Source organism: Artemia franciscana, chromosome 16, assembly GCF_032884065.1.
Source record: "Artemia franciscana chromosome 16, ASM3288406v1, whole genome shotgun sequence".
Lineage (NCBI taxonomy): Eukaryota > Metazoa > Arthropoda > Branchiopoda > Anostraca > Artemiidae > Artemia > Artemia franciscana.
Window position 1 is genome coordinate 2332532 of NC_088878.1, and position 25074 is coordinate 2357605.

Genomic DNA, 25074 nt, shown 5'->3' on the forward strand with positions numbered 1-25074 from the left:
GGTCACGTTGCTACGAGCAATTATTTAAATTTTATTTGTGTAAATAGGTCTGCATGAAATAAAAACCTGAAAACATGTGCTTTTTATTTGTAATTTCCACAAGTTTATACGCACCCTGGCAAATAATGACCAGACCACAGGCACGCACGCAAGAGAGGGATTCACCCACCTCAACTTTGTAAAATGCTTAATTTTCTCAGCGAAATGTTTAATTTTCCCGTGTTTTCCTGGTATTTCTTTCGTAAGAGTTGAACCCCCTCCTCCCCCCAAAAAATTCTCGAATAATAATTTCTCTAATTTTCTCCTCCAATAATAGTTCTTTTGCAAATAAATATTTCTATTTACTTGCCAAATTACGAAGAATAACAATGCAATAATCGTAATTTTCAATGAGAAACCCCTTGAGTTTAATGAGCGGCAGTGAAAACTGATAACCTTGAGTGTTTGACTGATTTGCCGCGTATGAAAAAGAATTGACTATGGAGTATAATGTCTTGACTTGCGCGAGGCCTTAACCCTGTCCAGCAACTGCAAACAGTGCTATCTATTTAGAAATTAAAATTCGGCCACCCTGGCCGAGTGGGTTGGTGCGCTAGATTCGGGATCCTGTGTCTGAGAGGACGTGGGTTCGAATCCCGGTGTACCCAATTCTTCAGTTTGGGACGGGGGTCAGTGGCGTGATCCTGTAAGCTTAGCCAGAGTCGACCCAGCTCTAAATGGGTACCTGGAGAAATCTGGGGAAGGTAAACAGGAAGGGTGTGCGAAAGCACAGGTTGGCTAGCCCCCAACCCCCCATTGCACTTCCTGGCTGAAGGGCCAAGAAACGGAGATCAGCACCGCCGGTACGGACTGTAAAGTCTAAATGCCGCATCTTTTACCTTTTTTTTTTTTTTTTTTTTTACCTTTTAAATTAAAATTTGACAATGTAAGCCAAATTTACTTATCCAAATATTCGAGCACAGGTTGTTTTGATACGCCAAAGATTTTACTTTAAAGATTTCTGAGAAATCTCAAAATTTAGTTTTACTTTGTACAGCTTACAAAAACCACTTAATTACCAAGTTTTTTATTTTTATAAGATACATGCTGTTAAGTAGCTTCAAACACTGCTATTGCATTACAGCTTCTTTTATTACGTAGGGCAATTTTAAAACATGAATTAACAAAAAAAATCAACATTATACAAAATTAATCGTCAAAGGGAGGTAAGCCAAACCACTCGGGTTTGAATTCATACAAATTTGTTAAAGAGAGCGTGGCTTCACGCCGACTTTCCTCGTCCATCCGTGGATCAGGTACCATTACAACCTGCATACCTGCAGAAGATGCGGCTTTCACTCCGTTTGGAGCATCTTCAAAAACTAAAACATTTTCTGGTGCAGGTTTATCGGGGAAACGACTTGCAGCCACTATGAAAATATCGGGATGAGGTTTCCCTCTCTTTAACTCAGGATCAGAGCTTCCATACACATGATGATCAAACAGCTGAAAGAACTCTCTGGAAAAAGGAAATACAAAATGCAAAAATTGAAATACATTGAAAATGAACATGAAGGCTCCCATCAAGCTTTACAAAAAAAAAAAGAAAAAATTATATTCCCGGAGACATTAACCCAAATCAATAGGATGAATATGATTTGTCCCTGCGTTTTTACTTCGTGTTTTGTTAATTTACAGTTTGATCAATAATAATCTTTTTTAAATGAGAGACCACTTTGCTATAATATTTCCTCTCTTAATTTAAAAAACCAATCCAAATTGTTTTCCATCACCTATAAAAAGAGTGTAAATTAAAAAAAAAAGATATTTCAAACATATCCCAAATTCAAAACAGGTAAAGAGTTGTTTTTTCTAGCATCCATTTATTCTGGAATTCTTTTATTCATTTTGATGATCGAAACATGGGTAAAAAATTTCAATGAAGTATATTCCATGTCACAAAAATTGTCGACTCCCAATCAAACAATTCGTGGTGACAAACTGTGAGAAAGAAGCGATGCGGCTCAATAGTAACCGAAACTAAGAATCAGAATTTTTATAACAATGGATATCACAAGAATCAAATTTTGATGCCGATTGAAAATATATGAATTCATCAAGTTTAAATTCTCAAGTTTAAACGATCTTAATAAAAATCTACATCATCAGATTCAGATTCAGCATATCAGAGAACCCTACTGTAGTGCATTCAAGGTGTTTATTTGTTGTTGTTTTTTTGTTTTGTTTTTTTCCAGGTGGTTTGTATCCCATGGCTTATGAATTTGAAAAAATCGTTTGAGATAGTGAGGATACTGACTTGTTCCTGAGCTTTGGTTGCGGATGTTTTAATAACTGTGTTTTTAAAGTTTAATGCCAGATGTTCCAATTATTACCTGCCAGAAAATTTAACTACCAGAAATAACAAAAATAAAACAATTGCCTCTTACACACTGTCTTATTAAAGTATTGAGGAGATAAAAATGAAAGCGTATTTTTCCCCCTGGCTTCATCTCTGGTCTATTCATACCTCAAAACAGGGATTTCCTATAATTTTTCTTTTGGCTGCTAGACACCCATTTAAGATTTTTATGTAATACATGTCCCCACTATTATTGCCACAATGGAATCGTAAAAGAGGCAAGTGGAAACTTTTCTTGTTTACAATCAAGCTCAGACAATTTTTGTAACACAGTTGATCTTCAGATTACCTTCAGGTGATGCAATAATCAATAGAACGATTCCACCTGCTGTGCCTAGTCAACTATTGAACGTATATAGGCTAGTAGGCACAGGTAATAATTAAGTAGCAAAAGCGGCTTAAAAGAGGAGAAAATACAAATTCTTTTTTTTGCGTTAATGGTCAACTAAAGGGACACACGAAACAGAATAGAAGAGCCTGATTGGTTTTTCTAAAAAAAAAAAACAAAAAAAACTGTAAAGTAAATCAATTACATAATAATTTGAAGTTTTAATCTTGATTCATATTAATATTATCCCTATAAATATATAGCTAATATCTATGACAGTTTTTATCTTTTTTAAAACAATCAGGAACGTTACACTTTTGGAGCTTCGTGATATTCTTTTCTCGTTCGATTATTATTATTTGTTATTTAAGAATTAACGACGCTTCTTGACTACTAAGGTCCCTGCGTCGGCCCTGCAGTACTTTTGGTGTTTTAGTGCATTGACTTTCGCTGTTTTCCTAATTTTTCAAGACTATGTGGTTGTGTATTATTCCAACTAAGTAACTTAAAAGAAAAAGATTCACCTTTGTTGTCATTAAATAATAAAAACTAGTTTTTTTAACTGAAAGTAAGGAGCGACATTAAAACTTAAAACGAACAGAAATTACTCCGTATATAAAATGGGTTGTCCCCTCTGCAGTCCTTCGCTCTTTACGCTAAAGTTTTTAATTGTTTTAAAAAGTAGAATTGTGGCAAAGAGTCAAACTTTAGCGTAAAGAGTGAGGGACTGCGGAGGGGACAACCCATTTCATATACGGAGTAATTTCTGTTCGTTTTAAGTTTTAATGTCGCTCCTTACTTTCAGTTAAAAAAACTTGTTTTTCTATTTAATTTCTGAACGTTTTTGAATTAATGCATGTTTGATTTTGGCTCTCCGCACATAAATTATTGAAATGAAATTAGCATATTAATTTTTTTTTGGCTAAATGGCTTTCTCTTAGTTTTTATCAGACGATTTTGAGAAATAAGGGGTGGGCAAGGAGGCCTAGCTGCCCTCCAATTTTTCGGTTACTTACAAAGGCTACTAGAACTTTTAATTTTCAACGAACGTTTTTATTAGTAAAAAATATACGTAACTTAAGAATTAACTTACGTAACAAACTTTTATATCTTTATATTTTTATTATGTGTACGAAGGGGTTTGTACCCTCGTTAATACCTCGCTCTTTACACTAAATTGTAAGTTTTGTCCCAATTCTTTAAGAATGACCCCTGAATCAAAAAGGCCGTAGAATAAATAGTTGAAATTACTAAAAATATTTTAACATAAAGAGCGAGGTATTTATCTCCTCCTAAATACCTCGCTCTTTATGCTAAAGTATTTTTAGAACCCCTCATATGCGTAATAATCTCTGTTCGTTTTAAATTTCAATGCCATTCCTTACTTTCATTTGAAAAAACGTTTTCATGTTTATTTTTTCATTGTTTTTTTTTAATAGTAATGCTAGAAAATCCTGCGCCCTTTTCATTGAATTTTTCTTCCCCCATGACATATTTCTCAAAGGAAAGATCCTCCCACAAAGCCCTCTCCCATCAACCCCACCCTCCAAACCAAAAATCCCCATGAAAACGTCTGCACACTTCCCAATAACCATTACTATATGTAAACACTGGTCAAAGTTTGTAACTTGCAGCCCCTCCCCCAGGGACTGTGGGGGAGTAAGTCATTCCCAAAGACATAGTTATTATGGTTTTCGACTATGCGGGACAAAATGGCTATCTTAAAATTTTAAGTTGTTGACTTTTGGAAAAAAATTAGCGTGGGAGGGGGCCTATTTGCCCTCCAATTTTTTTATCACTTAAAAAGGGCAGTATAATTTTTCATTTCCGTAAGAATGGGTCCTCTTGCCACACTCTAAGATCACCTGGTCGATACGATGACCCCTGGGGAAAAGAAAAAAAAAACAACAAACAAACAAATAAACACGCACCCGTGATTTGTCTTCTGGCAAAAAAATATGAAATTCCACATTTTTTTTAGATAGGAGCTTGAAATTTTTGCTATAGAGGTCTCTGATATGCCGAATACGATAGTGTGATTTTCGTTAAGATCCTACGACTTTTAGGGGATGTTTCCCCCTATTTTCCAAAATAGGGCAAATTTTCTCAGGTTCGTAACTTTTGATTGATATAACTAAACTTGATGAAACTTATATATTTAAAATCAGCATTAAAATGCAATTCTTTTGATGTAGCTATTGATATCAAAATTCAATTTTTTAGAGTTTTGGTCCCTATTGAGCCGGATCGCTCCTTACTACAGTTCGTTACCACGAACTGTTTGATTGGTAAGTTAAGAGATTTACTAAAGAAAAAAAAATAGGGTTAATAGTTGTAAGCATTTATTAGATCACTGCGTTTTAATAATCTTTGGCCCCATAAATAATTTCCATGGAAAACATTTGACAAATCTTACTCTGTCTTTTTAGTCACTTTCGTTTCAGAACCAAATGTTAAAACTATAAAATGTTTAAGATTCTAATAGTTCTTTTGATTCTACTGAAAGAAGTCATATTTTTGAAAATTCTAGCCACTCAATACTTTTTGAAAACACCTAATTAATACACCTAATTAAATAATTAACACACCTAAAAAAACCTAAATACACCTAATTAGGTAATTAATACACCTAATTAAAACACCACTAAGAATTAAACTTAAGCTAAATGCTGGTTCTTCTTGAAATAGGGATATGGGGGAGTATTCACTTGATGCAAATTTAATCAAAATGATTTAACAAGTTGCATTACAAAACCAATAGCTAATACCGACAGACGTGAATCAAAGAGATCTTTTAAGTTGGCTGCCAGAAAAATGTGAATATTATCAAAAACATGCTCTTAATTTGCATTTTTTACCAGAATGAACTACCTTGTTTCTTATTGTTTTCCTTCACTTTTGTTGAACTCTTAAAATAACAAGCTAAGACTCTTTTAGTTTTGGCTTTAACGATCGTTCATTAACAGAAAATTAGCATAAAATTATGTGAAAATATTTGTAAATTATCACAAAATTTTTATTTCATATAAACTTGTTTTATACAAGTAATACAAAAACTTGTACCCCATATAAAAACCCTCATATAAACTTTTATTTATTTAATTAAAAAACAAAGGGCAGCTTACTTGTGATACGTTGTTTTCATTCTGAAGGTTTCCGCCGCACTGCTAGTTGCTAGTGCGATTGGGATATTATGAGCCTTTAGATGTCGGATTAACCTCTCAGCACCTGTTAAACAAAGAATTGGGTATAATTTATATTATACTAGCTGTTGGGGTGGCGCTTCGCGCCACCCCAACACCTAGTTGGTGGGGGCGCTTCGCGCCACCCCAACACCTAGTTGGTGGGGGCGCTTCGCGCCCCCCCCAAGCCCCCCCGCGCGCGTAAGTCGTTACGCGCCATAATAGTTACGCGCCATTGTAGTTGTGTCCCTATGTCCCACCTGTGAATATAGATAGATATATATATATATGGTTTTAACTACGTAAAACTTGCGAATATACAACATTCTTTGCTGTCCCATTGTCTTTGCATATAAATAGATTGTCAGGTTTACCGACTCTTGAACATGCAACATATAATGGTCCATGGGAAAACAATCTGTATTCAGATCTATACCTCATGATTCTAATGATTGCCCTTGAGCTTTGTTGATGGTGATTGCTAATCGACCATTCCCTGTCCCGGTGTCCCGGTCGTCATTTACATCCCCCTGTTTCCTCCGGTGTCCCCGTTGTAGTTGTGTCCCTGTGTCCCGGTCGTCATTTATATTCCCTGTGTCCCGGTCGTCATTTGTATCCCGGTGTCCCGGTCTGTATATACATTCGTTTTTTAGTTTTGTTTTTCTCCTTTAGTTTTTTCCTTTTTTTTTCTTTTTTAGCTTATTTAGATTTTTAGATTTTTTAGTTTTTTTATTAGTTTTTAGTTTTTTTTTCTTTTTAGTTTTTTTGTCCCGGTCGTCATTTATATCCCCCTGTTTCCCCCGGTGTCCCCGTTGTAGTTGTGTCCCTGTGTCCCGGTCGTCATTTATATTCCCTGTGTCCCGGTTGTCATTTGTATCCCGGTGTACCGGTCTGTATATACATTCGTTTTTTAGTTTTGTTTTTCTCCTTTATTTTTTTCCTTTTTTTTTCTTTTTTAGTTTATTTAGATTTTTAGATTTTTTGGTTTTTTTATTAGTTTTTAGTTTTTTTTTCTTTTTAGTTTTTTTGTAGTTTTTACCTTCTTTTTAGTTTTGTTAATTTTTTTTTTTACTTATGTCCTGGTCGTCATTTATACTCCCTGTGTCCCGGTGCTTTGTTGATTGCTAATCGAACATTCCTTTTGTCCTGGTCGCTTTCTCTTTGAGTGTCGTCATTTATTAGTTTTTTCCTTTTTTTCTTTTTAGTTTTTTATTGGTTTTTACCTTTATTTTAGCTTATTTTTCAGTTTTTTCCTTTTTTTTAGTTTTTTTTTATTTTTATTTTTTTTAGTTTTTTACCTTTTTTTAGTTTTTTTAGTTTTTTTAGTTTTTTTAGTTTTTTAGCTTTTTTACTTTTTTTATTAGTTTTTAGTTTTTTTTTTGTAGTTTTTGCCTTTTTTTAGTTTTTTCAGTTTTTTTTTTTAGTTTTTTATTGGTTTTTACCTTTATAGTTTTTTTAGTTTTTTAGCTTTTTTATTTTTTTTATTAGTTTTTAGTTTTTTTTGTAGTTTTTGCCTTTTTTTAGTTTTTTCAGTTTTGACGTCACCAGATCCAGTTTTTCAGGTGACGTCACCTGACACATCCATCCATCCATCCACAGACAACTTATTTTTATATATATAGATATATATTTATACTAAGTTATATTTATATTACATAATTCATATTCATAATACATTTTACACATTTTGAAATCAAAGTCCTAGAGTTTATTAGAACTTGCTATGGGAAAAAACAATATTCCAAATAATTGACAGCTAAGATTTGATCACGCTTTAGTTGGGCTCTTCTAGCCGTTTTTATTCATTTGTTTTTATAAGACTTAGCCGATATATTCCGAGTTGGAATGTGAGTTCAAGTTGTGCTAGTTCAGGAGCGATGCAAAGCTGAGAAAAATCAAGAAAAATGGAATATGTTTATCAGAGAAATATGCTTGCAACATATAAAAATGCGTTAAATGCCCCAACACAAATACTTGCACACAAAATTGGAAAATGCTCTATGTACCTGTACATTGCTTCATATAAATAGAGCATTTTACAGAAGTTCTGGAGCCGCATCTTTCCCGTTTAGGCACCCAAATCCTCTCAAATTTCTCGTCGATCCTTATCCATGTAAATACGTACCAAAGAATTTTTTTAACGGAAAATTTTGAAAAGCGTCTCCTGAAATTAATTTTGCTGGTTCATCTTTTTTTGTCCTTTTGTACGTATTTTTCTCTTATTGTCGCTTGCTACCTCTTTTGACGCATTTCAAGCTTTGCCCTATTTTCAATAAGCTTATCGCAATTGACTTTTATAATTGGCTTTAAGTAGGCAATTACTGACTAAAGCATATCTCAATTTATTGTTTGCTTATTGTGCTTCGGCGCGTATTAACGTCCATGTTCAGCTTAATATTTTTCAGATTAGTACGGAGACTCTTTTACATAACTTCATCATTGGAACCAACTACCTAACCCTGCATTATGTTGCTGGCAACTGAGTTTGAAGTGGAACCAACTACCTAGCCCTGCAGTGTGTTGGTGGCAGCTGAGTTTGAACTGGAGACAGCTACCTAGCCATACAGTGTGTTTCTGGCAGCTGAGTTTGAACTGGAACCAACTAACTAGACCTGCAGTGTGCTGCCGGCAGCTGAGTTTAAACTAGAACCAACTACCTGCGGTGTCTTGCTGGCAGCTGAGTTTGGATAGGTACCAACTGCCTAGTCCTGCAGTGTGTTTTGCGGACGGCTGAGTTTGAATTGGAACCATCTACCTAGCCCTGCAGTGTGTTGCCGGCAGCTGAGTTTGAACTGGAACCAACTAACTAGACCTGCAGTGTGCTGCCGGCAGCTGAGTTTAAACTAGAACCAACTACCTAGTCCTGCGTTGTCTTGCTGGCAGCTGAGTTTGGATAGGAACCAACTGCCTAGTCCTGCAGTGTGTTTTGCGGACGGCTGAGTTTGAATTGGAACCACCTACCTAGCCCTGCAGTGTGTTGCTGGCAGCTGAGTTTGAGCTTAAACCAACTACTTAGCCCTGCAGTGTGTTGATGGCAGCTGAGTTTGAACTGGAACCAACTACCTAGCCCTGCAGTGTGTTGGTGGCAGCTGAGTTTGAGCTTAAACCAACTACTTAGCCCTACAGTGTGTTTCTGGTACCTGAGTTTGAACTGAAACCAACTACCTTTCCCTGCAGTGTGTTTTGCGGACGGCTGAGTTTGAATTGGAACCACCAACCTAGCCCTGCAGTTTGTTGCTTGCAGCTGAGTTTGAGCTTAAACCAACTACTTAGCCCTGCAGTGTGTTGATGGCAGCTGAGTTTGAACTGGAACAAACTACCTAGCCCTGCAGTGTGTTGGTGGCAGCTGAGTTTGAACTGGAGACAGCTACCTAGCCCTGCAGAGTGTTGCCGGCAGCTGATTTTGAACTAGAACCAACTAACTAGACCTGCAGTGTGTTGCTGGCAGCTGAGTTTAAACTAAAACCAACTACCTAGTCTTGCAGTGTCTTGCTGGCAGCTGAGTTTGGATTGGAACCAACTGCCTAGTCCTGCAGTGTGTTTCTGGTACCTGAGTTTGAACTGGAACCAACTACCTTTCCCTGCAGTGTGTTTTGCGGACGGCTGAATTTGAATTGGAACCACCTACCTAGCCCTGCAGTGTGTTGCTGGCAGCTGAGTTTGAGCTTAAACCAACTACTTAGCCCTGCAGTGTGTTGATGGCAGCTGAGTTTGAACTGGAACCAACTACCTAGCCCTGCAGTGTGTGACTGATTTTGAGCTGATGGCTGAGTTTGAGCTGGAACCACTTACCTAGCCCTGCAGTGTGTTGCTAGCAGCTGAGTTTTAACTGGAACGAACTACCTAGCCCTGCAGTGTGTTGCTGGCAGCTGAGTTTGAACTTTTGTCCCAAATTGCCAAGTTGAGATCAAACCTATAAATCATTCCTCAAGCGATAGAAAATTCTTGGTATATTTGTCGATAAGTAAAAGTTAACAATCTCTTAGTTAGTTTCAGAGTTTCTAAAAACGGTCCTGATGTATATTAATAACGCTTATTTTATAAATTACTGCAATTATTTACTATAAGATCTGTTGCACATGGGGTAAGCCTTATTACTTTAATTTTGAATTGTTTGATAGAAAATGTGATTTTGGATTTTTTTTTTCTCCTAGCTTTCGATAGTTGTTTACTAATAAATTATTGTTTTTATGTTTAATTTCATGTGTTTTTATTAAATATTTGTTTTTAGATTCAACAGGTATCAGGTGCTACTATGTCTACTAAGCCCCATCAGTGCTTATTTTGCCTAAAGTTCCAACAATCTTTTTGAGCAAACTGTTTTAGGATTTTAGAGTCTTGAATATCGAAAACGTCAGATGATCTTGATCAGAATTTGTCTAAGATGGAAGGGCAAAAAGAAAACCTCAACACTTCCAATAATATGGTATTTTAAGAGGGCAAATCAAAAACTGTTCGTATTCATGTTGCTTACCATGGTTGCTTACCCTTTTTGGTAAAATTTGGTAACCCCTAACGGTTATAGCATTTTAAAAGAGCAAATAAAAAACTGTCCATATATATGTTGCTTACCCTGGTTTCTTATTCTTTTTGGTAAAATTTGGTAACCCCTAACCGACATAGTATTTTAAAAGAGAAAATAAAAAACTGTTCATATACATTTTGCTTACCCTGGTTGCTTACCCCTTTTGTTTTTGTCTTTTTTTTAATCAGTGAGATTCACTTAAGAAAATAAATATAGTTAATCACTACACGTTAGCAAAATTAAAATTTTTCCCTAGTATAGTGATTTATATCTGTAGTAATTTAAGTTTTGGTCAGTCGAAGTGCTATAGGATTTACTATAGGTTCTAAAATGTTGTTTATTACTTAATCTTAGCCATATTGTTGTTATTCAGGAGATGATTCAACCATAGTATTCCTCTTTCTAAGACTGGATAAGCGATTTTTCACGCTCTCCTGAACAATCTAGCAAAAATATGATGCAAGGGTAATAGTTAAAATAGTAAACGATTGTCAAGTGGGAATAAAATACTTCAACTATAAATGAATTGCTGGGAGATTAGATTTAACCATAAAAGTTAATACCTGGCATGATATCACAGTGAGGAAAAAGATTTTCTTGAATAATTCTTGCCTCAGCTGTGTACTCTGCTGGCTGTAATGGTAGCTTGTATTCCTCAATGATCAATTTTGCCAAGTCGGGGGCAATTTTTCCCATTTGCTTTTTCTTCACGTCCCAGGAAAGTTCAGTTGGGCCAATGTATTTTTCCAAAATCGTCTCGATTGTGCGCGTATATATTACCTCGGTATCTAAAAAAAAGCTTATTATAAAAAGGGGACGAGTTTACTTTGTGATTTATTTTTTCCAACCAATTACATCCAATAAAGACCTCTTTTTTTGAAAATCCAATTTTGACCCAATAAAGAGACCGTAAACCCTGATTGGTTCTTGTGTGTGAAGCTTTGAGCCAGTAAAAAGAACGAAATGTTTTGAGTCAAAATATCACAGGTAAACTATTTCTCTGTGAGAAAAACATTTTAAAAATACATGTAAAAACAAGAGCTAAGAGCTCATATAGCACTTGTGACGAGGCGAGAAGAGCTAAGAGCCAAGAGATTATATGGTATGAGCTCTAACAAAATTCTATGAATCAATAGATTGATTTAAAAAGGAAAATAAGAGGCTTAACTCCGGTCAAGATTTAAAATAAGAACTCTGAGTCACAAAGCCCTTCTAAATATCAAAATTCATTAAGATCCGATCACCCACTCGTAAGTTATAAATACCTAATTTTTTCTAATTTTTCCTCTTCCTTTTGCCCCCCAGATGGTCGAATCTGGGAAAACGACTTTATCAAGTGAAATTGTTCTGCTCCCTGACACGCCTACCAATTTTCATCGCCCTAGCACGTCCAGAAGCACCGAACTTGCCAAATCACTGAACCCCTCCCCCGAACTCCCCCAAAGAGAGTGAATCCAGTACGATTCTGTCAATCACGTATCAAGGACATTTGTTTATTCTATCCACCAAGCTTCATTCCGATTCCTCGACTCCAAGTGTTTTTCCAAGATATACCCCTCCAACTCCCCCAATGTCAAAAGATCTGGTCAGGATTTGAAATAAGAGCTCTGAGACATGGATTCCTTCTAAAAATCAAATTTCATTATGATCCTATCATCTATTCGTAAGATAAAAATACCCCAATTTTCATGTTTTCCAATAATTCCGGTTTCCCCCTCTAACTCCCCAAAATGTCACAGGATCTGGTCGGAATTTGAAATTAGAACTTTAAAGCACAAGATCCTTCTAAATATCAAATTTCATTAAGATCTGGTCACCCTTTCGTAAGTTACAAGTACCTCAATTTTCAAAATTACCCCCCCCCCAATTTCAAAGAGAGCAGATCCAGTCCAGTTATGTCAGTCACGTATCTTAGACAGGTTTCTATTCTTCCCATCCATTTTCATCCTGATCTCAACGCTTTAAGTATTTTCTAAGATTTCCGGTCCCCCCCCCCCTAACTGCCCTCCCCCAATTACGCTTGATCCGGTTGAGATTTAAAATAAGATATCTGAGTTACGAGGTCCTTCTAAATATGAAGTATCATGAAGATCTGATCACCCCTGCGTAAGTTAAAAATACGTCCTTTTTTCTTATTTTTCAGAATTACCCCCCCCCCCCCCCCAATTGAGCGGATCCGTTCCAATTATGTATATCACGTATGCAAGACTTCTGCTTATTTTTCCAACCAAGTTTCATCCCAATCCCTCCAATCTAAGCGTTTTCCATCATTTCAGGTTTTCCCACCCCAAACTTCCCCCAATGTCACCAGATCCGGTCAGGATTTAAAATAAGAGCTTTGAGACAAGATATCCTTCTTAATATCAAATATCAAATTTAATGGAGATCCAATCACCCGTTCGTAAGTTAAAAATACCTCATCTTTTTAATTTTTCAGAAATACCCCCCCCCCCCCCAACTACCCCAAAGAGAGCGAATCCGTTCCGTTTATGTCAATCATCTATCTAGGACTATCTAGCACAATTTCATTCCAAACACAAAATTTCATTAAGATCCAATCACCCGCTCATAAGTTAAAAATACTTCATTTTTTCTATATTTTCCAAACTAACCGGCTCCCCATTCCCCCCTCCCCCCAACGACTATTTCTAATTTAATCTGGTCCGGTCCCTGATACGCTTGCCAAATTTCATCGTCTTAGCTTACCTGGAAGAGCCTAAACTATCAAAACCAGGACTTTAGGTTTCCCCCCTCCAACTCCCCCCAATGTCATCAGATCCGGTCGGGATTTAAAATAAAAGCTCTGAGACACAATATCATTCCAAACATCAACTTTCATTAAGATCCAATCACCCGCTCATAAGTTAAAAATACTTCATTTTTTCTATTTTTTCCGAACTAACCGGCTCTAGATCCCCCCCCCCCCAACGACTATTTCTAATTTAATCTGGTCCGGTCCCTGATACGCTTGCCAAATTTCATCGTCCTAGCTTACCTGGAAGAGCCTAAAGTATCAAAACCGGGACTTTAGGTTTCCCCCCTTCAACTCCCCCCAATGTCTACAGATCCGGTCGGGATTTAAAATAAAAGCTCTGAGACACAATATCATTCCAAACATCAACTTTCATTAAGATCCAATCACCCGCCCATAAGTTAAAAATACTTCATTTTTTCTATTTTTTTCCAAATTAACCGGTCCCCCCCCCCCAGATGATCAAATCGGGAAAACGACTGTTTCTAATTTAATCTAGTCCGGTCCCTGATACGCTTGCCAAATTTCATCGTCCTAGCTTACCTGGAAGTGCCTAAAGTAGCAAAACCGAGACCGACAGAGAGACCGACAGACAGACAGACCGACAGAATTGGCGATTGCTATATGTCACTTGGTTAATACCAAGTGCCATAAAAATGGTTGTCTGGTGTTACGAAAACTGGTATTACGAAAAATCTGAAACAATAGTTGTTTGGATAGGAATTAGCATTTTTGAACCATATACAAGACTCTAGCGTAAGGGCGGGGTTTGAAAGGGGAAAGCCATTTGCATATATATATATATATTAAACAGTACGGAGAAAACATAAAGGTATAGAGCAGGGAGTGAGGAGGGATGAACGCCCTGGTATACATAGTAACATCTGTCGTTTTAAGTTTTAATGTTGCTCCTTAAGTTAGCTTTGTTTTTTGTTTAATTTATAAAAAAAAATGGATTGATAACGTCATACACAATTGACTGAAGGTAGTCGCTTATCTGTCAACATGGATTCTTGACGTGGCTTATCTTGACTTGTCAACAGCGTAAAATTTTTCACTAATGCTTTGAATGTGACTAAAATCGGTTAACAAAACAACAAAAAATGAGAATCAAAATCGGGACGACACCTGCCAAACAATATAATATTTTTGAACTGACAAGGCATATCAGAAATTTTGATCAGCTCGTTATTCAAGAGATTTCCATTATAACAATGCAACAATACAAAATATTAAAATGTTTATCACATCATATGTCGTAGATTACTTACGTGAGAAGATCTCTCCATGGAGGAATTTATTATGGGGGAAGAGAATATCCATGAAGGGGGTGCTGAAGTTTCTAGAGTTATTTTAAAAAAATGAGAAATTAAATAAAAAACAGGTTTTTTTCAACTCAATGTAAGGAGCAACATTAAAACTTGAAAACGAACAGAAATTATTACGTACTAGCTGTTGGGGTGGCGTGGTCATTTATATATCCCCCTGTGCCCCCCGGCGTCCCCATTGTAGTTGTTTCCCTGTGACCAGGTCGTCATTTGTGTCCTGATGTCCCAGTCTGTAATTTCTGTTTGAGTGTCGCGGTCGTCATTTATTTTCCCGGTGTCCCAGTGTCCCGGCCGTCATTTTTGTCCCTGTCGTCATTTGTTTTCCGGTGTCCCGGTCTGTAATTTCTCTTTGAGTGTCCTGGTCGTCATTTATATTCCCTGTGTCCAGGTGCTTTGTTGATGGTGATTGTTAATCGAACATTCCTTGTGTCCCGGTCGCCTTCTCTTTGAGTGTCCCGGTCGTCATTTATATTCCCTACTAGCTGTTGGGGTGGCGCTTCGCGCCACCCCAACACCTAGTTGGTGGGGCGCTTCGCGCCCCCCAAGCCCCTCCGGGCGCGTAAGTCGTTACGCGCCATATTAGTTACGCGCCATTGTAGTTGTGTCCCTGTGTCCCACCTGTGAATAGAGATAGATATAAATATATGTTTTTAACTACGTAAAACATGCGAATATACAACATTCTTCGCTGTCCCATTGTCTGTGCATATAAATAGATTGTCAGGTTTACTGACTCTTGAACATGCAACATATAATTGTCCATGGGAAAAACAATCCGTATTCAGATCTATACCTCATTATTCTAATGATGTGTCCCTGTGTCCCGGTCGTCATTTATATTCCCTGTGTCCCGGTCGTCATTTGTGTCCCGGTGTCCCAGTTTGTAGTTTCTCTTTGAGTGTCCCGGTCGTCATTTATATTCCTTGTGTCCCGGTGTCCCGGTCTGTAATTTCTATTAGAACAATCCCTGTGTCCCGGTCGTCATTTATATATCCCGCCTATGCCCCCGGCGTCCCCGTTGTAGTTGTGTCCCTGTGTCCCGGTCGTCATTTATATTCCCTGTGTCCCGGTCGTGATTTGTGCCTGGGTGTCCCAGTCTGTAATTTCTCTTTGAGGTTCCCGGTCGTCACTTATATTTCCTCTGTCTCGGTCGTCATTTGTGTCCCGGTCTGTAATTTCTCTTTGAGTGTTTTTTCTTTTTAGTTTTTTTTTAGTTTTTTACCTTTTTTCTTTTTTCAGTTTTCTTTTTCTTCTTTATTTTTCAGCGTCACTATGAAGTACATATCGAAGAACCTTTGTTTTTTTAACTTAAATCTGGTAAGCATTGATGACCTTATCCAAGTCAAAATCCCAAACCCAATCATCATCGCTATCATTTTCAGTTTTGATATGTTTTGACTCTCGCTGTCCAGGTGGATTTTCATCTAACTGCTCGGTTTTGCGTTCTTTAGCCGCAAGCCTGTTTTCTTGCTGTTCTTGTGATTCCTCGGAACGCTTTCTTTTCTTACTTTCTCTATCAGCAGCAAGTTTTTTGGCATAAACTCTGAGCAGCTTCCTCGGCTGTTGCCATTGTAGGTTCTTCAGTCATTTTACAATTAAACATTTTTCCGTGAACAAATGTCTTAAATACCGTTAATGACGTTACCGTCAAAGCAAAATTGACAACTAATTTCATGACGTCAGTCAACACAGAAACATGACGTCACCTGATCCACAGACAGAAAACTTATTTATATATACTAGCTGTTGGGGTGGCGCTTCGCGCCACCCCAACACCTAGTTGGTGGGGGCGCTTCGCGCCCCCCCCCAAGCCCCCCCGCGCGCGTAAGTCGTTACGCGCCATAATAGTTACGCGCCATTGTAGTTGTGTCCCTATGTCCCACCTGTGAATATAGATAGATATATATATATATGGTTTTAACTACGTAAAACTTGCGAATATACAACATTCTTTGCTGTCCCATTGTCTTTGCATATAAATAGATTGTCAGGTTTACCGACTCTTGAACATGCAACATATAATGGTCCATGGGAAAACAATCTGTATTCAGATCTATACCTCATGATTCTAATGATTGCCCTTGAGCTTTGTTGATGGTGATTGCTAATCGACCATTCCCTGTCCCGGTGTCCCGGTCGTCATTTACATCCCCCTGTTTCCTCCGGTGTCCCCGTTGTAGTTGTGTCCCTGTGTCCCGGTCGTCATTTATATTCCCTGTGTCCCGGTCGTCATTTGTATCCCGGTGTCCCGGTCTGTATATACATTCGTTTTTTAGTTTTGTTTTTCTCCTTTATTTTTTTCCTTTTTTTTCTTTTTTAGCTTATTTAGATTTTTAGATTTTTTAGTTTTTTTATTAGTTTCGCGCCACCCCAACACCTAGTTGGTGGGGGCGCTTCGCGCCCCCCCCAAGCCCCCCCGCGCGCGTAAGTCGTTACGCGCCATAATAGTTACGCGCCATTGTAGTTGTGTCCCTGTGTCCCACCTGTGAATATAGATATATATATATATATATGGTTTTAACTACGTAAAACTTGCGAATATACAACATTCTTTGCTGTCCCATTGTCTTTGCATATAAATAGATTGTCAGGTTTACCGACTCTTGAACATGCAACATATAATGGTCCATGGGAAAACAATCTGTATTCAGATCTATACCTCATGATTCTAATGATTGCCCTTGAGCTTTGTTGATGGTGATTGCTAATCGACCATTCCCTGTCCCGGTGTCCCGGTCGTCATTTACATCCCCCTGTTTCCCCCGGTGTCCCCGTTGTAGTTGTGTCCCTGTGTCCCGGTCGTCATTTATATTCCCTGTGTCCCGGGTCCCGGTCATCATTTGTATCCCGGTGTCCCGGTCTGTGTATACATTCGTTTTTTAGTTTTGTTTTTCTCCTTTATTTTTTTCCTTTTTTTTTCTTTTTTAGCTTATTTAGATTTTTAGATTTTTTAGTTTTTTTTATTAGTTTTTAGTTTTTATTTCTTTTTAGTTTTTTTGTCCCGGTCGTCATTTATATCCCCCTGTTTCCCCCGGTGTCCCCGTTGTAGTTGTGTCCCTGTGTCCCGGTCGTTATTTATATTCCCTGTGTCCCGGTCGTCATTTGTATCCCGGTGTACCGGTCTGTATATACATTCGTTTTTTAGTTTTGTTTTTCTCCTTTATTTTTTTCCTTTTTTTTTTCTTTTTTAGTTTATTTAGATTTTTAGATTTTTTAGTTTTTTTATTAGTTTTTAGTTTTTTTTTCTTTTTAGTTTTTTTGTAGTTTTTACCTTCTTTTTAGTTTTGTTAATTTTTTTTTTATTTTAGTTTTTTTATTAGTTTTTAGTTTTTTTTTCTTTTTAGTTTTTTTGTAGTTTTTACCTTCTTTTTAGTTTTGTTAATTTTTTTTTTTACTTGTGTCCTGGTCGTCATTTATACTCCCTGTGTCCCGGTGCTTTGTTGATTGCTAATCGAACATTCCTTTTGTCCTGGTCGCTTTCTCTTTGAGTGTCGTCATTTATTTTTTTCTTTTTTAGTTCTTTTAGTTTTTACCTTTTTTAGTTTTTTTTTTAGTTTTTAGTTTTTTTAGTTTTTTACCTTTTTTTAGTTTTTTTAGTTTTTTTAGTTTTTTAGCTTTTTTATTTTTTTTATTAGTTTTTAGTTTTTTTGTAGTTTTTGCCTTTTTTTTAGTTTTTTTAGTTTTTTAGCTTTTTTATTAGTTTTTAGTTTTTTTTGTAGTTTTTGCCTTTTTTTAGTTTTTTTAGTTTTTTAGCTTTTTTATTTTTTTTATTAGTTTTTAGTTTTTTTTGTAGTTTTTGCCTTTTTTTAGTTTTTTCAGTTTTGACGTCACCTGATCCAGTTTTTTCAGGTGACGTCACCTGATCCACGATCCACAGATCCACAGACAACTTATTTTTATATATATAGATAGTTTTTTTTTTTTACTTATGTCCTGGTCGTCATTTATACTCCCTGTGTCCCGGTGCTTTGTTGATTGCTAATCGAACATTCCTTTTGTCCTGGTCGCTTTCTCTTTGAGTGTCGTCATTTATTAGTTTTTTCCTTTTTTTCTTTTTAGTTTTTTATTGGTTTTTACCTTTATTTTAGCTTATTTTTCAGTTTTTTCCTTTTTTTAGTTTTTTTTATTTTTTATTTTTTTTAGTTTTTTACCTTTTTTTAGTTTTTTTAGTTTTTTTAGTTTTTTAGCTTTTTTACCTTTTTTATTAGTTTTTAGTTTTTTTTTGTAGTTTTTGCCTTTTTTTAGTTTTTTCAGTTTTTTTTTTAGTTTTTTATTGGTTTTTACCTTTATAGTTTTTTTAGTTTTTTAGCTTTTTTATTTTTTTTATTAGTTTTTAGTTTTTTTGTAGTTTTTGCCTTTTTTTAGTTTTTTCAGTTTTGACGTCACCATATCCAGTTTTTTCAGGTGACGTCACCTGACACATCCATCCATCCATCCACAGACAACTTATTTTTATATATATAGATATATAGATGTCCAAGTGTCCCGGTCGTCATTTGTGTCCCGATTTCCCGGTCTGTAATTTCGTCAGTCGTCAAACATGACGTCAGTCGACACACAAACATGACGTCACTCGACACACAGACAACTTATTTTTATATATATAGATGTCCCGGTCGTTATTTGTGTCCCGATGTCCCGGTCTTTAATTTGTCAGTCGACAAACATGACGTCAGTCGACACACAAACATGACGTCACTCGACACACACACAGACAACTTATTTTTATAGATAGATAGATATATACCTATCTATATTCACAGGTGGGACACAGGGACACAACTACAATGGCGCGTAACTAATATGGTGCGTAACGACACGCGCACGCGGGGCTTAGGGGGGGCGCAAAGCACCCCCACCAACTAGGTGTTGGGCTGGCGTGAACCTACAATGGCAACAGCCGAGGAAGCTGCTCAAAAAAAGCTGCTCAAAAAAAGCTTCCAAAAAGAAAGCTGCTGCACAAAAGGAACTAAAAAGAAAAAGAAAAACAACTAAAAAAACTAAAAAAAAGGTAAAAACCAAAAAAAAACTAAAAAGAAAAAAGGGGAAAAACAAAAAAATTTATTTCATCATATACCAATTCAAAAACGAATGTATATACAGACTGGGACACCGGGACATAAATGACGAGCGGGACACTGGGAATATAAATGACGGCTGGGGTATTCAAAGAAAATTACAGACTGGGACACCGGGACACATGACGACCGGAACACAGGGAATATAAATGACGACTGGGACACAGGGACACAACTACAACGGGGACGCCGGGGAGCACAGGGGGATATATAAATGACGACGGCGACACAGGGAATGTTCGATTAGCAATCACAATCAACAAAGCTCAAGGACAATCATTAGAATCATGAGGTATAGATCTGAATACGGATTGTTTTTCCCATGGACAATTATATGTTGCATGTTTAAGAGTCGGTAAACCTGACAATCTATGCACAAACACACACACACAAAAAAAGAAAAAAAAAGAGAGAGACAGAAGGAGAAAAGGAAGCCTGTTTTCCTAAATTAGTGATTAATATAGACAAGCACTTGAATGAGGCCTTAACCCTACTCATCCATACAATCACATAGGTCAAACAGCATAGCCACACACAATCAACCATAAAGAATAATCCACGGACAGGCAGTCATGTCATCAATAAGTATAAGTCGTCATTTACCAAACAATAGAAAAAATAATATAGACCAATAATTCAGAGGCAACACCCAACATAAGGGCTCATCAGGAGAATACACTGGCCTATATAGGGTTTCGCCACTCTAAATTCTCTACCCAGCACAGTGTTGTGGCTACCACAGAATATCCATGGCATCCCCGCGTCAGGTATCACCCCCAAAATACATGCCTATGAAAGAGAGAAAAAAAACAGCAAATGTAAAACAACCAAGTTAAACCAAAACAAGCTTATCCTGTTAATATATCCCTCCCTTTAGCAACAATAGATAAACTAAATATTATAAATTTTACCAAATCACAAATATTAACACATTGCAAAAAACCTGAATAAACTAAACAATTATAGAATTCATCTCTACCATGTGGCTAATTTTTAAGAAAATCCGCTCAATTAGACACACAATTTAAAATAAATGGCGTTGCGACAACATTTCTCGAACCTCCGGCGCGTAACGACTTACGCACGTGGGGGGGCCTGGGGGGAGGTGAAGCGCCCCCACCAACTATGTGTTGGGTTGGCGCGTAGCGTCTTATATATATATATATATATATATATATATATATAAAATAAGTTGTCTGTGTGTCTGTCGAGTGACGTCATGTTTGTGTGTTGACTGACGTCATGTTTGTCGACTGACGTCATGTTTGTCGACTGACGAAATTACAGACCGGGAGACATCGGGACACAAATGACGACCGGGACACCAGGACATAGGGAATATAAATGACGACCGGGACACTCAAAGAGAAAGCGACCGGGACACAAGTGATGTTCGATTAGCAATCACCATCAACAAAGCACCGGGACACAAATGATGACTGGAACACAGGAAATATAAATGACGACCAGGACACTCAAAGAGAAATTACAGACCGGGACACCGGAACACAAATGACGACCGGGACATAAATGACGACCGGGACACCGGGACACAGGGAATATAAATGACAACCGCGACACTCAAAGAGAAATTACAGATTGGGACTCTGGGGCACAAATGATGACCAGGACACAGGGAAACAACAACAATGGGAACGCCGGGGGGCACAGGGGGATATATAAATGATGACGGGGACACAGGGAATGTTCAATTAGCAATCTTTATCAACAAAGCTCAAGGGCGATCATTAGAATAATGAGGTATAGATCTGAATACAGATTGATTTTCCCATGAACAATTATATGTTGCATGTTCAAGAGTCTGTAAACCTGACAATCTATTTCACAGACAATGGGACATCGAAAAATGTTGTATATTAGCAAGTTTTACATAGTTAAAAACATATATATATATATAATTTTTTTTGGGGGGGGGGGGCGAAGCGCCCCCACCAACTAGGTGTTGGGGTGAACACTCCTTGTGTCCCCGTCATCATTTATATATCCCCCTGTGCCCCCTGGCGTCCCCGTTGTAGTTGTGTCCCTGTGTCCCGATCGTCATTTATATTCCCTGTGTCCCGGTCGTCATTTGTGTCCCGGTATCCCGGTCTGCATATACATTCGTTTTTGGATTGGTATATGATGAAATAAATTTTGTGTTTTTCCCCTTTTTTCTTTTTAAGTTTTTTTTTGGTTTTTTATCTTTTTTTTAGTTTTTTATTTTTTTTCTTTTTTCTTTTCAGTTTTTTGTGCAGTAGCTTCCTTTTCGAAGTTATTTTTTTGAGCAGCTTCCTCGGCTGTTGTCATTGTAGGTTCTTCAGTCATTTTACAATTAACATTTTTCCGTCCACGATCTTCTTAAAATAAAAAATTTGTCTTTGAACGATTTTCTTAAATACCTTTAATGACGTCATCGTTATAACAATGACGACAACTAACTTCTTGACGACATGACATGATAACATGACGTCACTCGACAAACCAACAACTTATTTTTATATACAAGCCTCCCCGCGCGCGTAGGTCGTTACGCGCCATATTAGTTACGTGCCATTGTAGTTGTGTCCCTGTGTCGCACCTGTGAATATAGATAGATATTTATATTTATGTTTTTAACTACGTAAAACCTGCGAATATACAACATTCTTCGCTGTCCCATTGTCTGCACATATAAATTGATTGTCAGGTTTACCGACTCTTGAACATGCAACATATAATTGTCCATGGGAAAAACAATCCGTATTCAGATCTATACCTCATTATTCTAATGATTGCCCTTGAGCTTTGTTGATGGTGATTGCTGATCAAACATTCCCTGTATCCCCATCGTCATTTATATATCCCCCTGTGCTCCCCGGCGTCCCCGTTGTAGTTGTGTCCTCGTGTCCCAGTCGTCATTTATAGTCGACAAACATGACGTCAATCGACACACAAACATGACGTCAATCGACACACACGTCCCAGTCGTCATTTGTGTCCCGGTGTCCCAGTCTGTAATTTCTCTTTGAGTATTCCGGTCGTCATTTATATTCCCTCTGTCCCGGTCTGTATATACATTCGTTTTTGAATTGGTATATGATGAAATAAATCTTTTGTTTTTTCCTTTTTTCTTTTTTGTTTTTTTGTTTGGTTTTTACCTGTTTTTTAGCTTTTTAGTTTTTTTCTTTTTTCTTTTTAGTTTTTTTTTTTAGTTTTTACTTTTTTTATTTTATTTTTTTGTAGTTTTCTTCTTCTCCTTTATTTGTCAGTTTTTTCCTTTTTTTAGTTTTTTTTTCTTTTTCAGTTTTTAGTTTTCTATTAGTTTTTAGTTTTTTTCTTTTTAGTTTTTTGCTGTTTTTACGTTTTTTTTTCGTTTTTAGTTTTTAGTTTTTTACCTTTTTTAGTTTTTTAGTTTTTTAGCTTTTTTAGCTATTTTAGTAGTTTTTACCTGTTTTTTAGTTTTTTTCTTCTTTTGTATTAATGCTAAGGCCAAGGTTCGAACCTGGAACCTCTCGGACCGAGAAGCTTGAACATAACGCTTTACCAACTCAGCTACTTCGGCTTGAATACATTCACCTTTTTTAGTTTTTTTATTTTTATTTTTTTAGTTTTCTTTTTCTCCTTTATTTGTCAGTTTTTTCCTTTTTTTAGTTTATTTTCCTTTTTCAGTTTGTAATTTTTTTTGGTTTTTTATTACTTTTTATAGTTTTTTTCTTTTTAGTTTTTTTGTAGTTTTTACCTTGTTTTTGTTTTTTTTAGTTTTTACTTTTTTATTTTTTAGTTTTTTACCCTTTTTTGTTTTTTTTAGTTTTTTAGCTTTTTTAGTTTTTTTAGCAGTATCGTAATTCATAGATTAAATTCATAGAGTATCGTAATTAACCAAATAATCACACAGTATACAAAGCAAACACAAAAAAGCAATAAACGTGATACAATTATTGTTTTAAAAGCGAACACCATGGGTGTGCATTAATTCCTTTATTGTAAGCTTCTACACGTCTACACGAGGCCGAGAAGATATTTAGCATACCAGCCATGGTAAAGCTTTAATTTCGTCACAAGCTGTCTAAAGTGAAAACTATGCTGCGAAGCAGCATAGTTTTCTTACTATGGCACTTAGAAATGGTAATTCTAGGAGCGCATCCATTTCTGGTTGACCCTCCTCCTCCATGGGGCAAACTAAAAATGTGTAAAGTGGGCAGGGTTTTGAAACCGAGTGAAAAGTTGGGGGTTGTACAATACGAATGAAAGTATATTTTAAATACTATTTCCAGTCAACACTGGTAATTTCTTTATAGTAGTAAATCGAAAGATAATTAAAAAAAAAAACTTACGCCTCCATTAATGCTAATATTCACTTACACTTTCACTTTCGAGTTTAAACTAGCCAGCTGTTCGAACAAAACAGACGTCCAATTTTGCTTACACGGAACAGTACCTATAGAGCAAAACGAATAAGTCCATGAGCCCCACAGACAGCGGGGCGAGGTCTATATTCTGCTTGGTTGAATTGTTAGTTAATGTTCATGACCTACTTTTATCTACTCTTTCAGGCTTCATACCGAATAATTTTCAATAAACATAGAATACAGACCTCGTCCCGTTGCCTGCGGGGCTCATAAACTATTTGCTTCGCTCTATAGGTAATGTTATCTGTAAGCAAAATCGTACGTTGCACTGTCTACCTTTCTAAATAAACTAGCTATTTCCAGATTTAAGACTATCACATCCATTCTTCATTTTGAGTAATTTTTTTGCCATGGTAAGAAATTGCGAAATGATGCAACCGTGCTGCGAAACAAAGGTTCATATAGTTTCATCATCAACAACGAAAGCAAATTGAAGGAGCAAAGTGTATAAGAAACTGTATGATCTCAATTTCGTCGGAAGACATTTCTCCTAAATATGAGGGTCTACCACACCTAAAAACATTGGAAGATAGAAGAAAATCGTTAGGTTTTTGGGATAGTGGCTGTTAGACTTTTCTCCACGTGTCTCCAAGGTCTGGCAGAAAGGATTAAGAACTGTTTTATTTCTTAATCGTGAAGGATTAAGGACGGTTTTTCGGTTGTTCAAAGATTGTTGCTAATATTTTCACCAGTTGTCGATCATGGCCACTCTTGAGGCCTGAGTGACTAGTTTTAGGCAATATGGTATGAGAGGGTCTTGAGGCCAAAATCAGGCTTTATCCTTCCCAGGGGGACTTAATTCTAGAGATACTCATAGAGGAAACTTATTTGGAATCCAAACTTCTGGCTTAGTTTAGCTTCTGGCTCAGTTTTCCTAAGCCTTTCTTGCTAGTATTTTGCCGTCAACTGCATAAAAAGAGCTTGGAAAACTTACCAATTAATAATCCATCCATATCAAACAAAACGTGGGTTACAGGCTTGAAAGCCATTTTGTCACTTTGGACTCTCCAATTGCTACCCATCGCTTAAGCATTTAATTAGGTTCTTCGGTAGAAGACAAATTTTCAACTGAACTTTGTTGACTTGACAGAGCTT

The 25074-nt window shown here is 36.8% G+C and overlaps 1 protein-coding gene and 1 long non-coding RNA gene across 2 annotated transcripts; both read right to left on the reverse strand.

Moving 5' to 3' along the window:
* Positions 1-1112: 1112 nt before the first annotated feature.
* On the reverse strand, positions 1113-25074 carry LOC136036896 (pseudouridine-5'-phosphatase-like). The gene is made up of 4 exons (XM_065719269.1): positions 24914-25074; positions 10997-11221; positions 5852-5954; positions 1113-1498 (listed from the first exon to the last, which is right to left on the reverse strand). Exons 1-4 carry the CDS (start codon positions 24999-25001, stop codon positions 1189-1191), a joined length of 726 nt encoding a protein of 241 aa, XP_065575341.1. The 5' UTR covers positions 25002-25074; the 3' UTR covers positions 1113-1188.
* LOC136036895 (uncharacterized) lies at positions 17389-18886 on the reverse strand. Its single transcript, XR_010619819.1, has 2 exons — positions 17876-18886; positions 17389-17784 (listed from the first exon to the last, which is right to left on the reverse strand). It is a non-coding gene; the product is annotated as an uncharacterized LOC136036895 (long non-coding RNA).

Excerpts from the sequence above, each read along its gene's own strand:
- LOC136036896 (XM_065719269.1), bottom strand. The coding sequence starts at position 25,001 with ATGGGTAGCAATTGGAGAGTCCAAAGTGACAAAATGGCTTTCAAGCCT. Across the intron at positions 11,222-24,913 it reads TATGGATGGATTATTAATTG|ATACCGAGGTAATATATACG; the intron begins GTAAGTTTTCCA and ends GCTTTTTTTTAG. Across the intron at positions 1,499-5,851 it reads ATGAAAACAACGTATCACAA|AGAGTTCTTTCAGCTGTTTG; the intron begins GTAAGCTGCCCT and ends TCCTTTTTCCAG.